The 17,979-nt window shown below is 42.8% G+C and overlaps 1 protein-coding gene across 8 annotated transcripts in view; it reads right to left on the bottom strand.

Moving 5' to 3' along the window:
- Positions 1 to 17,979, bottom strand: part of LOC116046048 (zinc finger protein 521) — a 91,216-nt gene continuing 73,237 nt past the window's right edge. For all 8 annotated transcript variants that reach the window (XM_031294184.2, XM_031294183.2, XM_031294177.2 and 5 more), the window contains 2 exons: positions 12,661 to 12,776; positions 1 to 1,469 (listed from right to left, as the gene is read on the bottom strand). In XM_031294184.2, coding sequence (XP_031150044.1) covers positions 1,440 to 1,469; positions 12,661 to 12,776 — 146 coding nt within the window. In that variant the 3' untranslated portion in view covers positions 1 to 1,439. The remainder of the gene's footprint in view (positions 1,470 to 12,660; positions 12,777 to 17,979) is intronic.

The following is a 17,979-nucleotide window of genomic DNA, read 5'->3' as shown; positions in this document are numbered from 1 at the left end:
CTCATACAGTTTTTAATATTTCCATCACATGTGCAACACAAAAAAACGAGGTCTGCCAAATACAGAACTCCATATTTGTACAATACATTTTAATAACATCAGAGATAACTGTCCTTTTGCTGCAGGAGATGGTGATTTCCTGTAAACTGTGTACGAACAATTCTCAATCAAAATGTCAAAACATTAAAGTTTTATACAAAAGTGCATCTCAGGTTCAATGAATGCAAAACATTTACATAACAGAATGGTTTAAAGTTTTGTATGATGCCACAGTGGCTTCCAGCTTGAGCAGAGAGCAATGGTACACTGCAAAGAAACAAGAGGAGTATTTGGGCACTCTCCAGGAGAGCCAGGGATGGAGTTTTGTAACTACGGTATATCCCCAAAACAGACTGAAATTATGTTCAGTCTTCATGACCCCAAATCCAAATGGATTTACTCCCCCGTTGCGAAAAAATAAGTATGGATAACAAAACATAAAGATAAAAAAAATTCCAGTAATCTCCAGGCTTCAACGAGCAGTAAACATTGACAACAGAAATGTACAGGTTAAGTCAGTGGGCTGGAGATTTCCCCATGCTCTGAGAGCCACATGGGAGCTTCACGCCTCTGTTCACGAGCCAACCAGAGGAACTAGCCTTTTCCAAATCTGTGTCACTGCGTTTGCATATATCAGCATCCTGTCCTGTTTTTCTCTTCTCTGTGTTGTTTTTCTTTCTTTCTTTCCCCTTTTTTTGCCTCTCATCTGAACTACAGCACAGGCAGTGCAGATTAGTCGCACCGCCGTTCCCAGCTGGTCCTCTGGCAGCCATGTTACGACGGACACACAGACAAGATCTCAGCTTATGCTGGTGAATCAAGCTTTTCTACCCCATAATGATTGACCATGTGAGGACACAGAGTGACATACTGCGCAGTAAGAGTGGTGCTGATGAAAAGAGTCCTCCTGACAACACTTGCTGGTTCCTACAGCTTCCTACGCTCTCAGTGGCACCCTGTTTCTCCTTTACACAACTGGGTTGAGTCCCATGTGGTCTGATTGACAATGTCATTAATATATTTTTTTCCTCTTCTCTTTTTTTGGACAAACATTTTGAACTGTACATTGGCAAATACTGCATAAGATTGCAATATAGCTGTAGTTAAGCAACACATGAAGAGTCCTATGTACAAACAAGTTGGCTTTTTCTTTATTTTTGAAATAATGGTTAGTAAAGAACGGAGAGGGTTCTTTTATGTTCTTTCCCCCTCTTTCTTTTATTTTCTTTGCTTTGCTTTTCTTTTTTCTTGCTGTGGCATGATTCCTTGTGGTGAAACTGAATCGAAAGTTCAGTGCAAGACAGTCAGTGGGAAACTGCACTGACGGTAATTGGCGGTCAGACATTATTCTCTGCGTCATGTGATCCTTGTTCTTGGCCACGGCGCTGATCTTTGCCACATTAGCTGCTGTGCTGAGTCAACGCGTGGTTCTGCAAGGACACAAAAAGAAACAGGGGAAACATTATGATCACATACAACAAATGTGTCTTTCATTTTCCTTCCTTTTCATTAAAAGGACAGTGTACATTATTCATCTTCCATTCTACTGTTCTAAACCTTGAAATGAATTGTTGTAATCATAATGCAATCATAACACGTAATGTTATAATTGACAACTCTTTTGATTATCTTGACATTTGAACATTGTCATTATTAGGCTTTCATTATCCAGCTCCAATTAACTTGCACGGGAGTTCAGCCTGTGTGGGCTTTGGGATTAAGCATAGTTAAGTCGTGGTTAACACAAAGGCACAAGACCACTGACAGATAACATGCCATTCCTCAGAAATCCTGCCTCCTGATCAAAGACTGTGTCCATGGAAACAAATCCATAACAAGGCACTGACACACCTGACACAATATCCTCCTATCCAGTGCCTACATGTTTTGAATTTGCTTCAAATGTACAGTGCAGAAAAGAGAAGTTGAGAAATACTTTATGTGCAGGTGAGGCCGCCAACGATTTGATACTCCACACTAAATAAATATGTAACGGTGCACAATTCACTATGACAGAATAACAAGCTGATGAGATCATTCTGTTTTGCTGTATCTCCCAAATTTATGCAGGCACACACACAGACCGTTGAGAGTGGTTGTAGTGGGGCAGCTGTGCCAGGTTCTTTAAAGGGAGTGTGGACCAGGGGGTGTGTAACTGGTGTCCCTGGTGGGCTGAATCCAGGTCATCTTTTGAAGTGACTGCTAATCCCTTTAATGCAAACTACATGCCCCACTTGCTGCGCTCTGTTTAAAACACGGCCTTGGACTCTCTAAACTGGCATGGACTAGACACACCTGTCACAGAGTCATCAGCACGCATGCATGCACAAAAACACACACACCTCAGTGAGTGCACACATACATTTTGTTCTGCACAGATATGAGTGAACATGGATGTGAAATGACATTTTCTAGTTTTAAAATAAAACGGTAAGGAGGAGACAATCTAAAATGATTAGTGCAACCTCAGTGAGAAGGTTTACCACAGCAGTCACCTTCAGTCCTGTTGGTGCAGAGTCCTTCGGGCAGCGCTCGGAGACGACTATTAGCCCCCCTTGCATTCATTCCTTCCCTCTTTACCCTTTCAGCTGCCTCCATATAAAGCATTTAAACACCTCAACAGCTTTCCTTTCAGCTAGGGCGATTACTTCCCGACAGGTGGGGTAATAAGCTGTTTGATGGGGAGCAGGAGTGTGACCCCTGTAAGGGTTAGCGTGGCTCGCTTGGGCCCTGCTCTCCCTTTTTTAAAGAGGCGGCCCCGGACAGCTCCTCTTTTTCCCTCTCGTCTCTCTTGCTGAAATAAAGCTCCTTTAAGTGAGTCTGGGAGGAGACTCCCCACGGGACGCTCTCTCGCTCTCTCTCTCTCTCTCTCTCTCTTGCCTCACCTCACCTCCTCCCCCTCCTCACACTCCACCAACCCCCTACCCCCCCGGTGAAGACATCCTTGGCGTTGCTGAGGAGGGACAGGAGCACAGCAACCTTATTAATGAATGCGGCCCATTACCCGTCAGCCTGGCTCCTTGGCGACTCCCAGAAGCCCCTGCAGTACGTGACTTCAAATGGCAGGATATTGACACGAGGAGAGCAAAGCGGCTAGGACTGTGTGTGTGTGTGTGTGTGTGGAAGAGAGAGAAACAGAGAGCGAAAAATTTTGCACAACTGAGTGTGCATGCCTTTGCGTGAGTGTGCCGGTGCATCTAGGTGTGTGTGTGTGTGTGTGTGTGTGTGTGTGTGTCTGTGGACCCCAAAGGAACGTAGCTCCTTGGATATAATGTAGGGCTCGTAACAGCTATTAGAGGGGAAAATAACCTCTCTGGGGAATGGCTCCCCCCTCTGCATGTCCCAGCTCTGTCTGACACACACTGCATTCTACCTTTTCCTTAAACATGCCAGGAGTTTTCTCACCGAGGGCTTTCTCAAGGACGGTGTTAAACGACTTCAGTGGCTGTGGCAGCCATGCAGACTAAAGGGAAATAGAGGAAAAGAGGGGGAAAAAATGTTAAAAGAAAATGAAACTGATACCTTTATCTTGTGGATACTGAACTCTGCAGAGTAGCTATAAACTGTTCTGTGTATGAGTATGGAAGGTGGAAGGGAGGGAGGGAGGGAGGGAGGGAGGGGGGAAAATCACTTCCCAATTTTCATCCTTGTCAAGTTCGTCAGGTACCTCTGCACCAACACTGTATAAGTTAAATACTTATAGTACCCAACCATAAATGTCAAACTAGATGTGTGCAAGAAAATGACCAAAATATCCACTGCCCCGGTAAGGAGGATGTCACTAATGGTGTCACACCAGAATCACTGCAATTTAGGATTAGATGCCCTCCATTAAGCCTTTTAACTCTCATCCTAACGGCCTCCTTCGATGCCATCCTATTCCCCCTGAAACTCTGCCATTCCTCTTATCATCCATTTCCTTCCCTTCTATGCAACCCTTAATCTCCTCCTCGATCCTTTCAACCACCTGCTGGCCACACAGGCCTGCTGCAGGGCCCAGTTACCAGCAGTCTTCAGGTAAACCATAGCAGTCAATTCTCCACTAAATTAAATTTTGCTCTGATCAATAAAGCGCACCCGCTTCTCCCTTATGAAGACTGGCTGCATTGGCTCGGAGCGAGCCTCTTCCTCCTCAACGGCTCTGTACCACCGTTAAAACCACCACTTTCATCTGATTACATCACCCTACTGCAACGCCCTCAGGGGTAGTAGGAGAGGAGGGGGAACATCCGGCAGGGGTCTTGTGTACCCATGCAAACAGGTGCAACATGTCTTAGGAATTTAACATTGCCGCAGAGAGGGAGAGGGTGAGAAAAAATGGGGAACGATTGGGGAAGCGCAGAGAGCGAGAAAGAGCAAGTAGGCTGGGGAGTTGATTTATTAACTAATCATTCTTTGTGTCGTTCCCCATTGCTCTGGCCTCCATCGATAGCACCCGGTCTCCAGTGAGGCAACAGAGGTGCATCTCTTACATCAGCTCTGCAAAGGAAGTCCAGCGAACTAGCAGACACAGTCTCTCTTTCATCTGATCTCGCTGTATTAAAGACAATCTTCACAATGTCCAACATCACAGAGAGAAGATGTAAAGCTTAATCGCAACAATGTTTGATTAGCATAATGTTAATACCTGCAGCTCACATGTTAAGTACATTGCGTCTGCTCTTCTACCTGGTGTTATCCAGCGTGTATCGAGCGATTAGAGAGCTGAGTGAGCAGTAACGACTTTTTAAGCCATGGCCTTTTCAAGGCTTCTATAACAAACAAAGCACTTTACACAAGTGTAGAGCTGACCACTGAATTGAACAGAATTTGTCGCATTATGTATCCCTCAAATTCTAAGTGCTGTATCGTTAAATTTTAACAACTTCACTGTAAACCCACATTTAGTTGTAATTAAACTTGTAAGCTAGGGGTCACTACTTGTTCTTTCATGTTTTGTTACAAACCATAGGCATTACTAATAACAATAGTTGTTTGTAATAATCATCTTAAGTATGCAGTGCACAGATCATATTAAGTAAAGATAACTAAGGATGTTACGTTTCTGTATGGGAGGGGCAGGGTCATTTGACTGTTCTGCTAAAAGCGGTGCAAAGGCTCATGGGAAAAATATATATGTTCTGAATGGTTTCTGTCCCAGTTAAAGTGTGTTTTAATAATGTTCTGTTAATGTTTTGGGTGTGCATTTATGTTATCTTGATTTTAGTTTTGTATGGTTGATTTAGTGTTCATGTTTATCTACATTTATTGTTGCACCATGACCGAGACCGGGGGGGGGGGGGGCATACATTGGAAATTACAACATATGCAATGCATTGTCATCCTTTCTGTTTAACTGGAATGAATTTATTGAAAACATTCTTCTTAACACTATACTGTTATAAAGAAAAAAACATAGTTATAAGTTTGAATTTGTACTATAATTTTGATAAGTAGAGTCTAATATTTTAATTTATAAACTTTCAAGTAACATATGTTTACTAATGATTTTTAGTAGTAGAACTAAAACGTAATAAAAGTACAAATAAATTCATTCATCTTTACAAGGCTGTTAACTAATACAGTGGAAATTGCTGTAATTACATTGTTTGAATGACAAGTTCTGTGTATGCCAGTATTATGTAAAAATAGTTAAAAAAAAAAAAACAATCAAAAAAACAAAGCCAAATGTAATTAACCTATAATTATTTTTTTTAATGAGTACAGGGTAAAAAACGGTATAAAAAGGTATAAAAAGCCAAGCAGGAAGAAGTGCAACTATAGAACAGATCATAACACAGTTTGGGGGGTATTATCTACAAATATTGTAGTTGTACATGTCTGACAAAAAGAAAACTTGTAACAAAATGTAAAAAAGAATTCACATTTTACAGAAGTTAGTATTATTAAAGGAATCAAGACATTTATTTCTGACAGTTGACATGCTAGTCCAACTGTAAAGCATAGATTTGCTATTGTGAGTCAAGTAAGTCTTAGTTACAGTAAAGATTACTCGTTAAAGAAACTATTTAATTAGAAGAGTGAAACACATTCATAACCCCTGCGGCTAAAGTGTCTTATTTGGTTTATCTATAATCAGAAATTTGAAGGAACCGTCAAAACTGTAAACATCCCCCTCTAAGCTCTGATTAAAAGTCTTATCAGTCTGTGCCGAGTTTCTCTCCTACCCTGCATGGCTTACATGCATACATCTGCATAGCTGCATCTGGAGCACGGGGAGTGTGCACTAAGCCACTGAGACTTGTGCATACCCGTAGTCATCACTTAGGAATTTAATTACCGCATAAGAGGACGCCATCAAATGATACTAAAACAAAGAACCTGTGGTCTTTCTTTGAGGCTCCAGACTGCAGGGTGACTTTAAACAATGGAATCACTTGGATGTTTAAGCAAAATTCATGTTCGTGTAATGATTTAAAGCTAAAGAATGGTCAGTAACGACCCCATTGTGGCTTGGGTAATTTTGTGAAAGTTCTGCCACCGTGTGAAGTGTTTTGTTATCGTTCAAAACTGCTGTGGAGAAAGACCAGAGTGCTGTATTCTGCCTTGATCTTTAATGGTGTGTTGAACTCGGTCCAGTATTGACTCAGTCCTCCCTTTGTGCATTCCCTACTGTTGACCAGTCCACTGAGGGAGTAATCCTTTCCTGCTTTGACCTCAGGCCGTGCTTACTGCTGGCTAGTTTAGCCAATGAAGAACACAATCAAATAAATAAATAATACAGCAGTTGGCATTCTCCACAGTCATCACTTATCAGGCCGTAGGGAGGGTTGACCCCAAACACTGTTGTGCCACAACCGGCCTGGTCTCCTTGGTAACAGACTGTCTTGTTTGAAGTGAGGTGCCCGGGGAGTCATGGTCGTACAGTAACAGCACTAGGCTAGGAGTTGACAACAGCAATGGATCTTAATGTCTTCCATATGTGTCATTTTACCTATAGAGATATTCACGCTGAACGCTTGTAAAAATATCTAATAAATCCATAATGCTTGAAATCCTTTGATTAGATGGCTAACTACCCCAACCAAATGCTTTCGAGGTGTAATCGGAGATGACGGACCACCCTTTTTGTGGGCTGGTGCTTTGTAGCTCCAAATGATACTCATTACCCTGTCTAAGTAGACAAGTGAATGGTACTAGAAACACACTATGCAGTGATCCCGCTGTTTGACTGAGGTAGCAAAACAACTGCACAACTGCTGTGTTATTATGGGGCCTCATTAACTGAGGAGAGAGTGGGAGACGGGGAGAAGGAGAGAGGGAAAGCAATAGAGAGAGGGCCGGCGAGAGGGAGAAAAAAAAGAGAGGTAGAAAAAAATAACACAAGAGAGCGATACAAACTGTATTCTGAGGTGATAGCAACACACAGATGCCTTTCCAGCCAAAATGAAGACTATGACTAAAGAACCCAATTAAGGGCTTTCTTAGGGGAGCCATCTTGGGAGGGGGATGGGTCTTCCTGGGACATGAGCCCTGGGCTACATCCTCTAATTAGACAGAGCGAGGGGGGAGGATCTCTGCCTGTCACTGGGAGGGAGATGGGGTCCATGGGGTTCCACATGTCAGTCCCAGAAACAAAACACAATTACTCTCACATTTAACCACTTCAGTCAGGGACAGACTTTGACTAGGGATGCTACAGAGTGTCTGGCCCCCCTCCCTCTCCTGTGCTGCTAGATATGCCACTTCACAAACGCGGAAAATGTTGAGGACTAAATTTGCTAGTGCATTTCCGCACTTCTATGGGAAGGCGAGAGTCGATCCTGCACTCTCATGTTTTCCCAACGAAATGGAGGAGCGAAACAGAAAATGAGCTTTTAATTGACCAGTGTCACTCAGCATCCTTTTCTAAAACTGAAGAGTTAAATTGCTTTGGTGGTGCGTTGTGTGAATAGTAAATTCGAGAGGGAATAACTGTTCTAATGCTGTTTATTTTGGCCTCTGCTGCATTTTGTTAACATCAACAGCGTAATAGACACTTGAAAACCAAATCACTACAGGCAGTAGATTAAACCTGTGAGAAGCGCTTATAATGGCATTTATCAAAGTTGTTGAAAAAGTCAACTAAGAAAAGTAAAGGAGACATGTTTGAGGAAGAGATCCGGTGATGGATTCTAGCACAGTACACCAAGCGTCTCCTCTTTGTTTGGATTTAACTTTCCCCAGTGGCGCAACACAGGAAAAAGAAAAAAAGAACAGCTCAAAGGCTTCTGGGAGTTTTTGTCATGTCTCCCTCCAGACAATGTGTTTGCATGCACATATCAGACCCTGGGAGAGACAGACACAAAGACAAATACATAGATGTACACACACACACACACACACACACACACACACACACACACACACACACACACACACACACACACACACACACACACACACACACACACACACACACACTGAGAAAGAGAATATCCTCCCAGGATCATTAGGTCTGTCATGCTGTCTTATTCTGATCCACCTACAAAACTAGAACACCACTATTGTGATACATCACTAGTCATCTAAGGGTGTTTATGTCCCTATTTACAGTGTGTGTACAGTGTTGTACATAATTATAAATAAGCTTAAATATTAATGATGGTGCCTCACAAGCTGCTGTGTTTTTTTCTAATTCATTGTTCTTTTATTTTGTAGTGCAACTTCTTGAAATGGTGACAGAATTCTGAGCACCTGGGGTGATGAAGAAGAAAACAAGTTGTCATATAAAAGAAAGAAAATACATATACAACTTTCAAAAGCGTGAAGAGCTGTCATATTTGGCAGATCAAGATATTCAGAGAAAATGGGGTGTTTGAGAGCCACTTAGGGACAAACACATGAAGCTTTGCTTTTGTGCGACACTTTTGGGACTCGGGGCAGTTGGGGTGTTTTTGGGGGCATATTCTAAAATTCATAAAAAAGATAAAGGAAAGAAAAACTTCTGGGGAATTAGGTCTCTGTGCTTAATGCTGAAAAGTGTCATTCTTAAAATTTGAAATGAAAAGTAAGGGGGGAAAAGAAAGGCCTAAAATATTGTTTTGAAGAGCTATAATTCATAGAATCAACTTTAGTTATTCCATGCATTATAATATAAAAATGCAGCACACTGGATACACACTTTGGATACATTTAACCCGTTTCATGCACTCTACCCCCCCTACTCCCTCCTTTCTCTGCGACTGTCCATCTCTCATTTTTCTCCCTATTTTCGGTTTTAGACGGACATTATGCGACGCGTAGCTGTTTACATCTAGTGACCGTGAAGCCTATAAATATGCTTAATTAAAACAGTGGAATTGGTCACAGCTTAGCAATAATGGCTATCACACGGGGAGCGAAGAATCTCATTTGTGTGGGGAAGTAGAACATGATGCAGATGTGCTCTTGTCACTTTCAGCACTCATTAAGGCCAGGGAGCTTTGGATTGTCTTTGAAGGAATCCTTTTAAAAGACACTCCAATTAAGGTACATGTCCTGCGGGCGTCTGAGGAGAGGGAGAAGTCATACAGTACCCCAGTCCTCCTTCCACTCCTCCGTCGATCGCAGCGCGACTTAACACATGACTTACAATCTCGTGTCACTTCCGAGGAATGATAATGAAATTGGAGGATGGAGGGGAAAAAAGACAGCCCAGCTTAAAAGGACCAAGGGAATCTCACGCAGAAAATGTCATCTTCACTGTTGTGTAACTTCAATCTCATTGCCTTGTCTTTGGAGGAATTGGGACCATTGGGAGAGAGAAGAATCCGATTGCAGCCCTGCAGTACACCGCATCGCTGGAGGAGCTGAGCTTGTGTGTTTCTTCACAAATGAACTGCACTTAGAGAAATGTCAGATTTAAGCTGTGGCTAATATACGGCACATACATCAGTTAATGAATCTGGCTAATTAATCCAGCCTAGCAGCATTGTCAGTGGCTCAGTTCCATTCGCATTGTGAAAAGCTACTGTGTCTGAAGCCAACGCAAAGGGAAAAGGAAGTTTATTATCAAGTTGCACATTGCAATGTGGCCTTTGCTAGAACCCAGGGACATTGTTTTTCTCATAAGGCTGCAGCTGCTTTTAAAATGACAGGGCAGTGGGTCTTATTTGGGAGAGAGGATGTAGTGAAGCCATGTCTCCTATAGTTGCTCAAGGGGTGGCCAGTAGTTGAGGGTCAGAGAGAGTGCTGCACTGCCAGCCTGCTTGCCCTCCCCATCAGCACCTCATGAAATATCTAGACTTTGCTTCATATTTTAATGGGCAGAGGGATGCACAGGGTGGAGGCTGTGTGAGTGTGTGTGATGGTGGAGGGGAGTCCTCTGGAGAGTTTTGAGGGGAATGGTGGTCTATGCATCTCAGTGCTTATTTTTTTGCCTGTGAAAGAAAGAGGGAGAGGGAGAGCAAAAGATATTATTCTCCTTTGGAATCTGGATTCTGGGGCACACAGGCCCAGGAGTCAGTCAATCTGGCCAGTCTGAGGGGGGCGGCTGGGCGGGGGGTCCTAGGAGGGCTGATTAGACGGATGCTCTCCCATCATCCATCTCGACAGGCTGGCGAAAATTGGCTAGCCCCTCGCAGGGTAGAGTTCACGGGGGGAGGCGGTGGGGGAGGATGTGGAGCGGTGCACTGGATACCTGTCACAGCCTTTGGTCTGTTTCAGGATCTCAGCAGCAAATTAATAAAATATCGTTCCTGCTTCTCTTTACCTGCCGTGGCAGCTCTCCCTCTCGCTGCTCCTTCTCCCAGCTTGCACTGGCCCTTTGACCCCTCCGACTACTGTGAGAGATGAGGAGCCCAGGCAGCCTGTGAGTGGGCCAGAGTGTCAGGGAGAAACTCCAAACTCAAGACCTGGCAAAGAGAGAGAGAGCTTCCACTTCTCTCGCTGCTGGAAGACAGCTCCACTTCACACAGACTGACAAACGACGGCCCCGTCTCAGTGAGACATTTTGAAGTGTGATGCATGGGAAATGGCAACCCCAAACAAACAACAATTAAAAACAAGACTCCAACCTGAAACCTGCAAATCCTGTTTGTTAAAGTCTAAACTAAACTATAGACACTGAAAAAAGGCAAATGTAACATCCACCATTACAAAGTTCAGAAGTTGCATCTTAAGATAAAGAAGGATCTATGAAAAAAGCTTTGAGTTGGTCACAGTATAAATAAACTACTGTTGTGTATTTTTCTGTATGAATGTGATAAGAAACAGTAACGCATCCATATGAGCCACATAGGTATTTGAGAGAGTGTGTGCATGCAGTCACATGGGACTGCCTTTAGAGCATGGCACAGGTTGAGTGTAATGATCGTCTTATCCCCCGAGCTCATTCCTGCTCTCCTTTCAGAACCCCCTGTTTCACAACAAAGTGCCATAGGTCTTTCATGTTCTACTCTTGTCTTTTCACACAGTGTGTAAAACAATATAATCATGCATGAAACAACACCTCCGGGAGGTGGAGATCACTTCATTCCAAAAAATGTCAAACAAAAAAAGTAGGAAAATATCCCCAGGTTATTTGAGATTGTTTACAGGTACCGGCAGCAACCCTTGCTATATAGAGAACACTTGTACCAATGAGAGATGAAAATGCGATAAACAGGAGGCCTCGGCATGAATGAAAAGACTCGATGTAAGCAGTTTGGTGGAGCACTAGGCTTGTTAAATAACCTTCTTTGTGGTGGATTTGCATCTAGGTGGATCAGGACTTGTTTTATTCATGGTTGCGATGCTCAAATGACCAGCAGATAATGATCACATTCACCTTCCTCCTGGCAGACACATGCCTCTGTGTTAACAACCTGAATCTCAATATGAAAACTGTTGCCGATCAATGGGCGGCCAAGCCCTGGATACTTCCTCTGGCAACCCACTAATACATAGTGTGGCTAATCCAAGTTTCAGATAGATGCGCTTGGAGGATGAAGTCAGAAGCTTGTGGTTTTTTTTCTGCGCATTAAGGCAAATTAAGAATAATTCCATTGATTGGACTGAACCTGATGGTTATAGACTACTTATATTTTAATCATTCAGTTTCAAAAGGTAATACAAAAAGATCTGGATATGAGAAGTGTGCCATGTGTATAGTAAAGAATCCCCCAAACAAAACAGTACTGTTTGAAAACACCACCGCAGTGAAACAATATAATAAGGTCTGTTTCATTTTTTCAGGTTCTCCAAGGACCAGAGAAAAAGATTGCTAGAAAATGGATTATCTCTCTAACGTTGCAAGTTCATAAGTCCAACTACTAACTTTGTTGAAGGGCAGATACGGTCTCCCAGAGGACAAAGCTCATATTTAGCCATGAGGCCTCCTCTGTGATTAGGAGGGGAGATGCAGGCGTATTGACTCAACTGTGTTTTTGCCTCTGCACTGTATGTAATTACCTCTTCAAAAACGAACATTCCACTAATCCTCTAATTCCAGATATTTTAGTGCTCTGCTGGTCTAATAAGCAAATCAAATCATATCTGCACATCACAAATGAGTTTTGGAAACGGACTGAAATAATTCCTTCTGAGTCTCTCATCCCAGCCGGGATGGAGGGCATAGCCCGAGTGCAGTGAGCGGTGTTTAGTGTTTGTTAAGCTGTCATGTGTGATTAGCAGTCGTAGCTTCTGCTGGTGGCTCTTTTGCTACGCCAGCCCAAGGCTCACCTGTAACTCTGTCTGGAAGAAGAACTTCTGTGGGCACTGCGAGCAGTCGTAGATCTTATCCTCCTGGCCGTGTGCAGAGAAGATGTGCTGCTGGAGCTTATTGGCCTGGACAAATACTGCACCCGTACAAGGGACGGAGACACAGGGACAGAGGAGAAGACATTTATGAACGTTAGTGCATGACTTTACAAGTGCTGTAAATTTCAAAAAATGTCCCTGTAAGATGCCCATACTCTTTGCTTCCTATTGTTGACTGTGGTAAACTAGAGTAGAGCCTTGCCTGCATTAAGGGATCAAAGGCAACATCATATTTGCATCTGCCTAAATAAAAATTGGAGACAGACTATGTCAAATGGCAAGGAAAATTACTTAATTACAAACAAATAAATGCACTATCAACAATAGAAAGAAAACATTGTATGTATGTTGCTATATAATTGAAAACAAAAGACAAGAGAACAATTTAGATATTAACAGTGAAGCTAGAGTGGTCCTACTCATGGCACTAGAGCTAGCGGATGCATAATGTTTTGGGAATAATGATGCTCTTTATTTAGCACTACTGTGGGGACAACAAGCCAGAAAATAAACAACCACAAAAAATTGGCATGGCTTCAAGTGCAAAACATGGCCTCCATTAGTCTACATCGCTAATTATATTGACAATATAAATATTCATGGTGTTGCACTACTTATTCATGCAGACTTAGACTACATTCACCATCATATAAACACACAACTCGCTGGCACTTAAAACATATACCATACATTTGTGCTTTAATTAAACCATAGTCCACGCTAGAAAGCTAAGGGGGAGGCAATTGTGTGGGTCTTGTGTCTTGCATTTGTGTGTGTCCGTGTGTGTGTGTGTGTGTGTGTGTGTGTGTGTGTGTGTGTGCGTGCGTGCGTGCGTGTGTGTGTGTGTGTGTGTGTGTGTGTGTGTGTGTGCGTGTGTGGGTCTGCATTCTCCAAGGAGCACTTCAAACATGCCGTTTGTTATCCCAGACCCTTGTGCTTTAAGGATGGCTGTCTAATCTCAAAGGTCTGGATGCTCTGGAAAAGTTAGCATGTGGGGGCTTCATTTGAATTTCTTACAGCTCAAAATAACTTTTCTTCTAATGCATGCACCGTGGGGCCACAAGGAGAGGGAGAAAAAACGCACAGCCACAAAAGGTGAGGTGTCTGTCGGAGATGGCTTTGGGGTCGCTGCAGCCCTGTGGCGGGGCTCTGCAACATTAACGTGTCCCAATTTGAGCTCACCTGGGAGAGTGGTTATTAATTATTGAGCTGCGTACACTTGAGACACACTCAGCTTCATTGAATGTCACACTCCTGACCTGGGAAATAAAAGTTTAGATTCAAAGCAGACACACTGTGGTGATGCTTTCAGACTGCTAATGCCCTGGGTGACAGCTGTCTCTGGAACATGGCAGCATGTTAACCAGAAATGAACAAACCTCCTCTAATGAACAAACAACAACTCCATGGTCCATTTCAGAAACTAATGACCACAACAATATGAAGACAAACATAATTGCAGATAGGTGGCTGGTTTTACAGTCTGCTACAAAACATTGCCGCTCACGGTTAAGGCCTCGGCTATCATGCACATTTGAGCCTCTGTTATGCTCCAAAAACGATGACAATTTTCTTTGTGGGGAATACATGCTCTGAAAGACAAAATGTGTAGATAAACAATAGCTTTTTTCTTTAGTTGTGTTTTGTCTGCATACACTGTACAGAAGCAGGTCACAGCAGCTGCAGGAAGCCTTCATTATGTCTTTGGCTAGCAGAGGAAAACGTCAATACAGCAAAAATAAAAATGGATTTGAGACTTGGGGGGCCTTCAAATACTGTACAATAGGGCCAAACACAACTGAGATGTCAAGCTAGCTGATGCGAGCTGTTTACATGCATATCTGGTCCAGTTCCAGTATGAGACACATTTAATCAACTATGCATTTATCAATTTATAGCTCTGCATTCATTCAGATGCAAGTGGATAATGACAGCTGATTTAAGTGCCCGAGCCTAAAATGCACTAATGGCACTAACAAGTCTACTGTATATAAGAACAATAAATACTAAATGGACTTATTATATTATTTAATGCAAAGATGTAAATGGAAGCTCAACAACTTTTTAGCTAATTCATATAATTCAGTTTTTACATTTTTACAGGTTTGGGTTACATTTATGATTACTAAAGATGATTGGAAAATGCAGTGTTTGCTAATATAAACTGTGGTAGCCATTTAATTAGTTGTAAGAGTTAAAATAAAGACTCTTTCTTTGTCTTCATCACCAAATTAGCATGCAACATGTCATAAAGGGATAAGCTGAAACGGCCAATGAGGGGACATTGTATTGGTATTTGGCAGCAAGAGTCACATATGAAATATGCCATTGTCATGCCCATTTAAAGGAGGAAACGAGGCATGTCCTCCTAGAGGGTTAAAATGAGGACATAGAGAAACGGGAAAGAAATAATCCAAAATCACATCCAAACAGGATCAGTGGCTGGCCATTGTGTCTCTCCCTGCTGAGAATGAGAGAAAATAAAGGAGGGATAGAGAGAGAACGACAGAGAGAGAGAGAGAACTTTGTGGAGTTTGTTGGCCGTGGAGCCAAAGCAGAGCTGAACAGAGCGCTGAGCCGGGTTGGGCGTCAGGGGTGTCAGGGCTGAGGGGGCTGAGGGGCCAAGGTCTCCTCGCTGTGGGGGATATTAAGCCCTCTGATTAGATCTCAGGGGCTGCCCATGGCAGACGTCTCCTTTACCACAGGCCCCAGCTCATCTTTATTTTGGCAGGGTGGTGCTCTCTGCAGGCTGCACTGCACCAATACTAAGATGTTTGTGCAGGGAGGGAATAAAGTTTATCCTTTTTTCCCCTTTCTCCTTTTCATTTATTTATTCGTCTAGCCTACATGTGTTCATTTCTGTTTAATCCAAGAGTTCACAATGCAGAGGCTGATCCAAGTGTTCTGAAGCAGCACAAACAAGTCGGCTGTGTAAGTTGATTTGGAGCTATAAGCTGATAACTACGATTTTTTGAGTTAAAGCTATGCCCATGTCGGTTTTTTTTGGATGCAAGATGTCATAATTCTAACATCACACACAGCAGAACGTGGGCAGCGACTAAACAAAAAGCCAATTAAACTACTGTATTTGTGAAACTCTTGCCGATTTGCATCCTGTAGTTTTTCAAGTTGTACTTCACACTGTGACATAAGTAAAAGAAAAGCACACACACACACACACACACACACACACACACACACACACACACACACACAGACACTTTCATCAGGCACACTTTCTTCTGTTTTGTTTGTCTTAAGCACATATTCCCAATCACAATTTCCACACCAGCCCTCACTACTGCTCCTAAGGGTGCAGGCAGACACTTCTAGCTGCAGGCTCCCCCACTTCTGAAACCTGTCAAATCTGTCCTGGGAGAGTCAGCCTCCCTCTCATCATCCAGGGGCTTATGGACCTCTCTCCATTTACCCTCCCTCCCCTACACAGTTCTCTTTCCCTCATTCTCTTCCCCCCTTTCATCTCACATCCAAACTTGCCAGTTGCAACCTTCTCAGCTTCCTCCAAGTTTTGTCTCCTTTTCTCCTCTATTTTGTCTCCCCTCATCTACTGTCTACGACTTACTTTTCCCCGTTCTTTCCTCCGTCTGTTTTGTGGTATGGTTTGCCCTCTCTCCCTTCCCTTAGGTGCAGATTGAGGATAATCAGGTATGTCAAAGAATGACAATCACTCCCTGCCTCCCACCAAGTTTTTGGGTCACGGGGGTGGGGGGTGGGGGGGTATATCAAACTAACACATTGGCACAGAGTGGGGATGATCTTTTGAACAAAGAGTAACTTTGTAAATTGAGTGAGCTCAATGACCCAGCCACTATTACCAGCACCACCTAGTTTGATCAAAAGTTTGCTTTTATGTTCAGACTCATTATGTCTGTAATAGGGATCATTTTAATCTGTAAATAAGTTTTTGGAATAGTGTACAATCAACAGCATCTCATCAAACAACATAAAAGTGCTGCTTATGTGTTAATGCATAATAATCACAGTACATAATAGTATGTATATACATGTATGGGGAGTAACTCTGCGTCAAGTGTAGTTTTATTTGTATATTTTAATACTTATATTCATTGTGTTGACAATACTTACTGTATATACTTTTAATCCTACTTTTACTTTAACTTTACTTTACAACTCTCTCCTAGAAATTATATTTTGTACACTACCAATTTGTTTTGCCAGTTACTTTTTATGGGCAACCAGGTGTTGACATCCTGAGTCCTGTTTGGTTATGTGTGTGCAACAAAACCACTAAGGTTACGGTTAATTAAAGATCGTGGTTTTGGATAAATAAAATAAACACGTCTTGTGTTGTGCAATGTTGACTTTTACAACATTTAAGCAAGACCAGAATCATTCCCTAACCTTAGCTAAGTGCTCTGAGTTCCGAAACACCATTAGAAGTTAATCACACTTTAATTGCAGACATTGTATGAAAACAAATGAAATACTGTGTCAGTGAACATTTTGTTTTATTGCTACTTTTACTTAGGTAAAAGATCTGAATACTGCTGCTGCATGACTGTATATGTCTTAAAAGTAACAAAAATCTGTGAAATTGAACACATACATACTACATACATTTATCTAACAATAAACTGCAAGTTAGTGTATGTCAGGGTGTAAAAGTAGTGTCTTTTCCCTACTTTATACCAGGCTCAACTTGAAGAAATATATTCAAGGACAGCTGTCAGCCAAACTCTGAGTTCCTCCTTTTCCTCCGAGTGCTCTGACTTCAGTCTGCCTGTCCCCTGCATCCCCAACAGAGGGAGGCCTTTCAGTCCATACATGCTCTCCACAGCCTGCCTTCCCCACCGCCATGGGCCTTTGCCCATCTGTCTGCTCTGCGACCACTGTCCTGAGGGTGTACTCTGTCTCTCCCTCCTCCCCTCTCCCTCCCAGCATCCCTCTCTCATGCGCCGTGATCGATATGGACGCGGAGGGAGAGAGGGGACCTGTCTGTCAAAGCCGGCGGTGGAAAATGAAGGCTCAGATGAAGGAGGCATGCTCTGTATATTAAATGCCCAGACCCCTGTGAGGGGTGGAAGGGGGGTTCGGGGTGGGGATATATCAATAGGCTTCTGCTAAAAGAGAGATAAGGCCCAAAAAGCAATAAGAGAAGTACAGCGGAGTAGCGGGAGGGGAGTAGAGAGAAAGAGAGATGAGGAAAATTAATAAGGAGCTGAGCAGTGAGGTAGAGGAAGAGGTAAGAAATGTGGAACA

This window comes from Sander lucioperca, chromosome 9, assembly GCF_008315115.2.
Source record: "Sander lucioperca isolate FBNREF2018 chromosome 9, SLUC_FBN_1.2, whole genome shotgun sequence".
Lineage (NCBI taxonomy): Eukaryota > Metazoa > Chordata > Actinopteri > Perciformes > Percidae > Sander > Sander lucioperca.
Note: the sequence above shows the minus strand (reverse complement) of the source record. Positions and strands in the feature narration are given on the sequence as shown.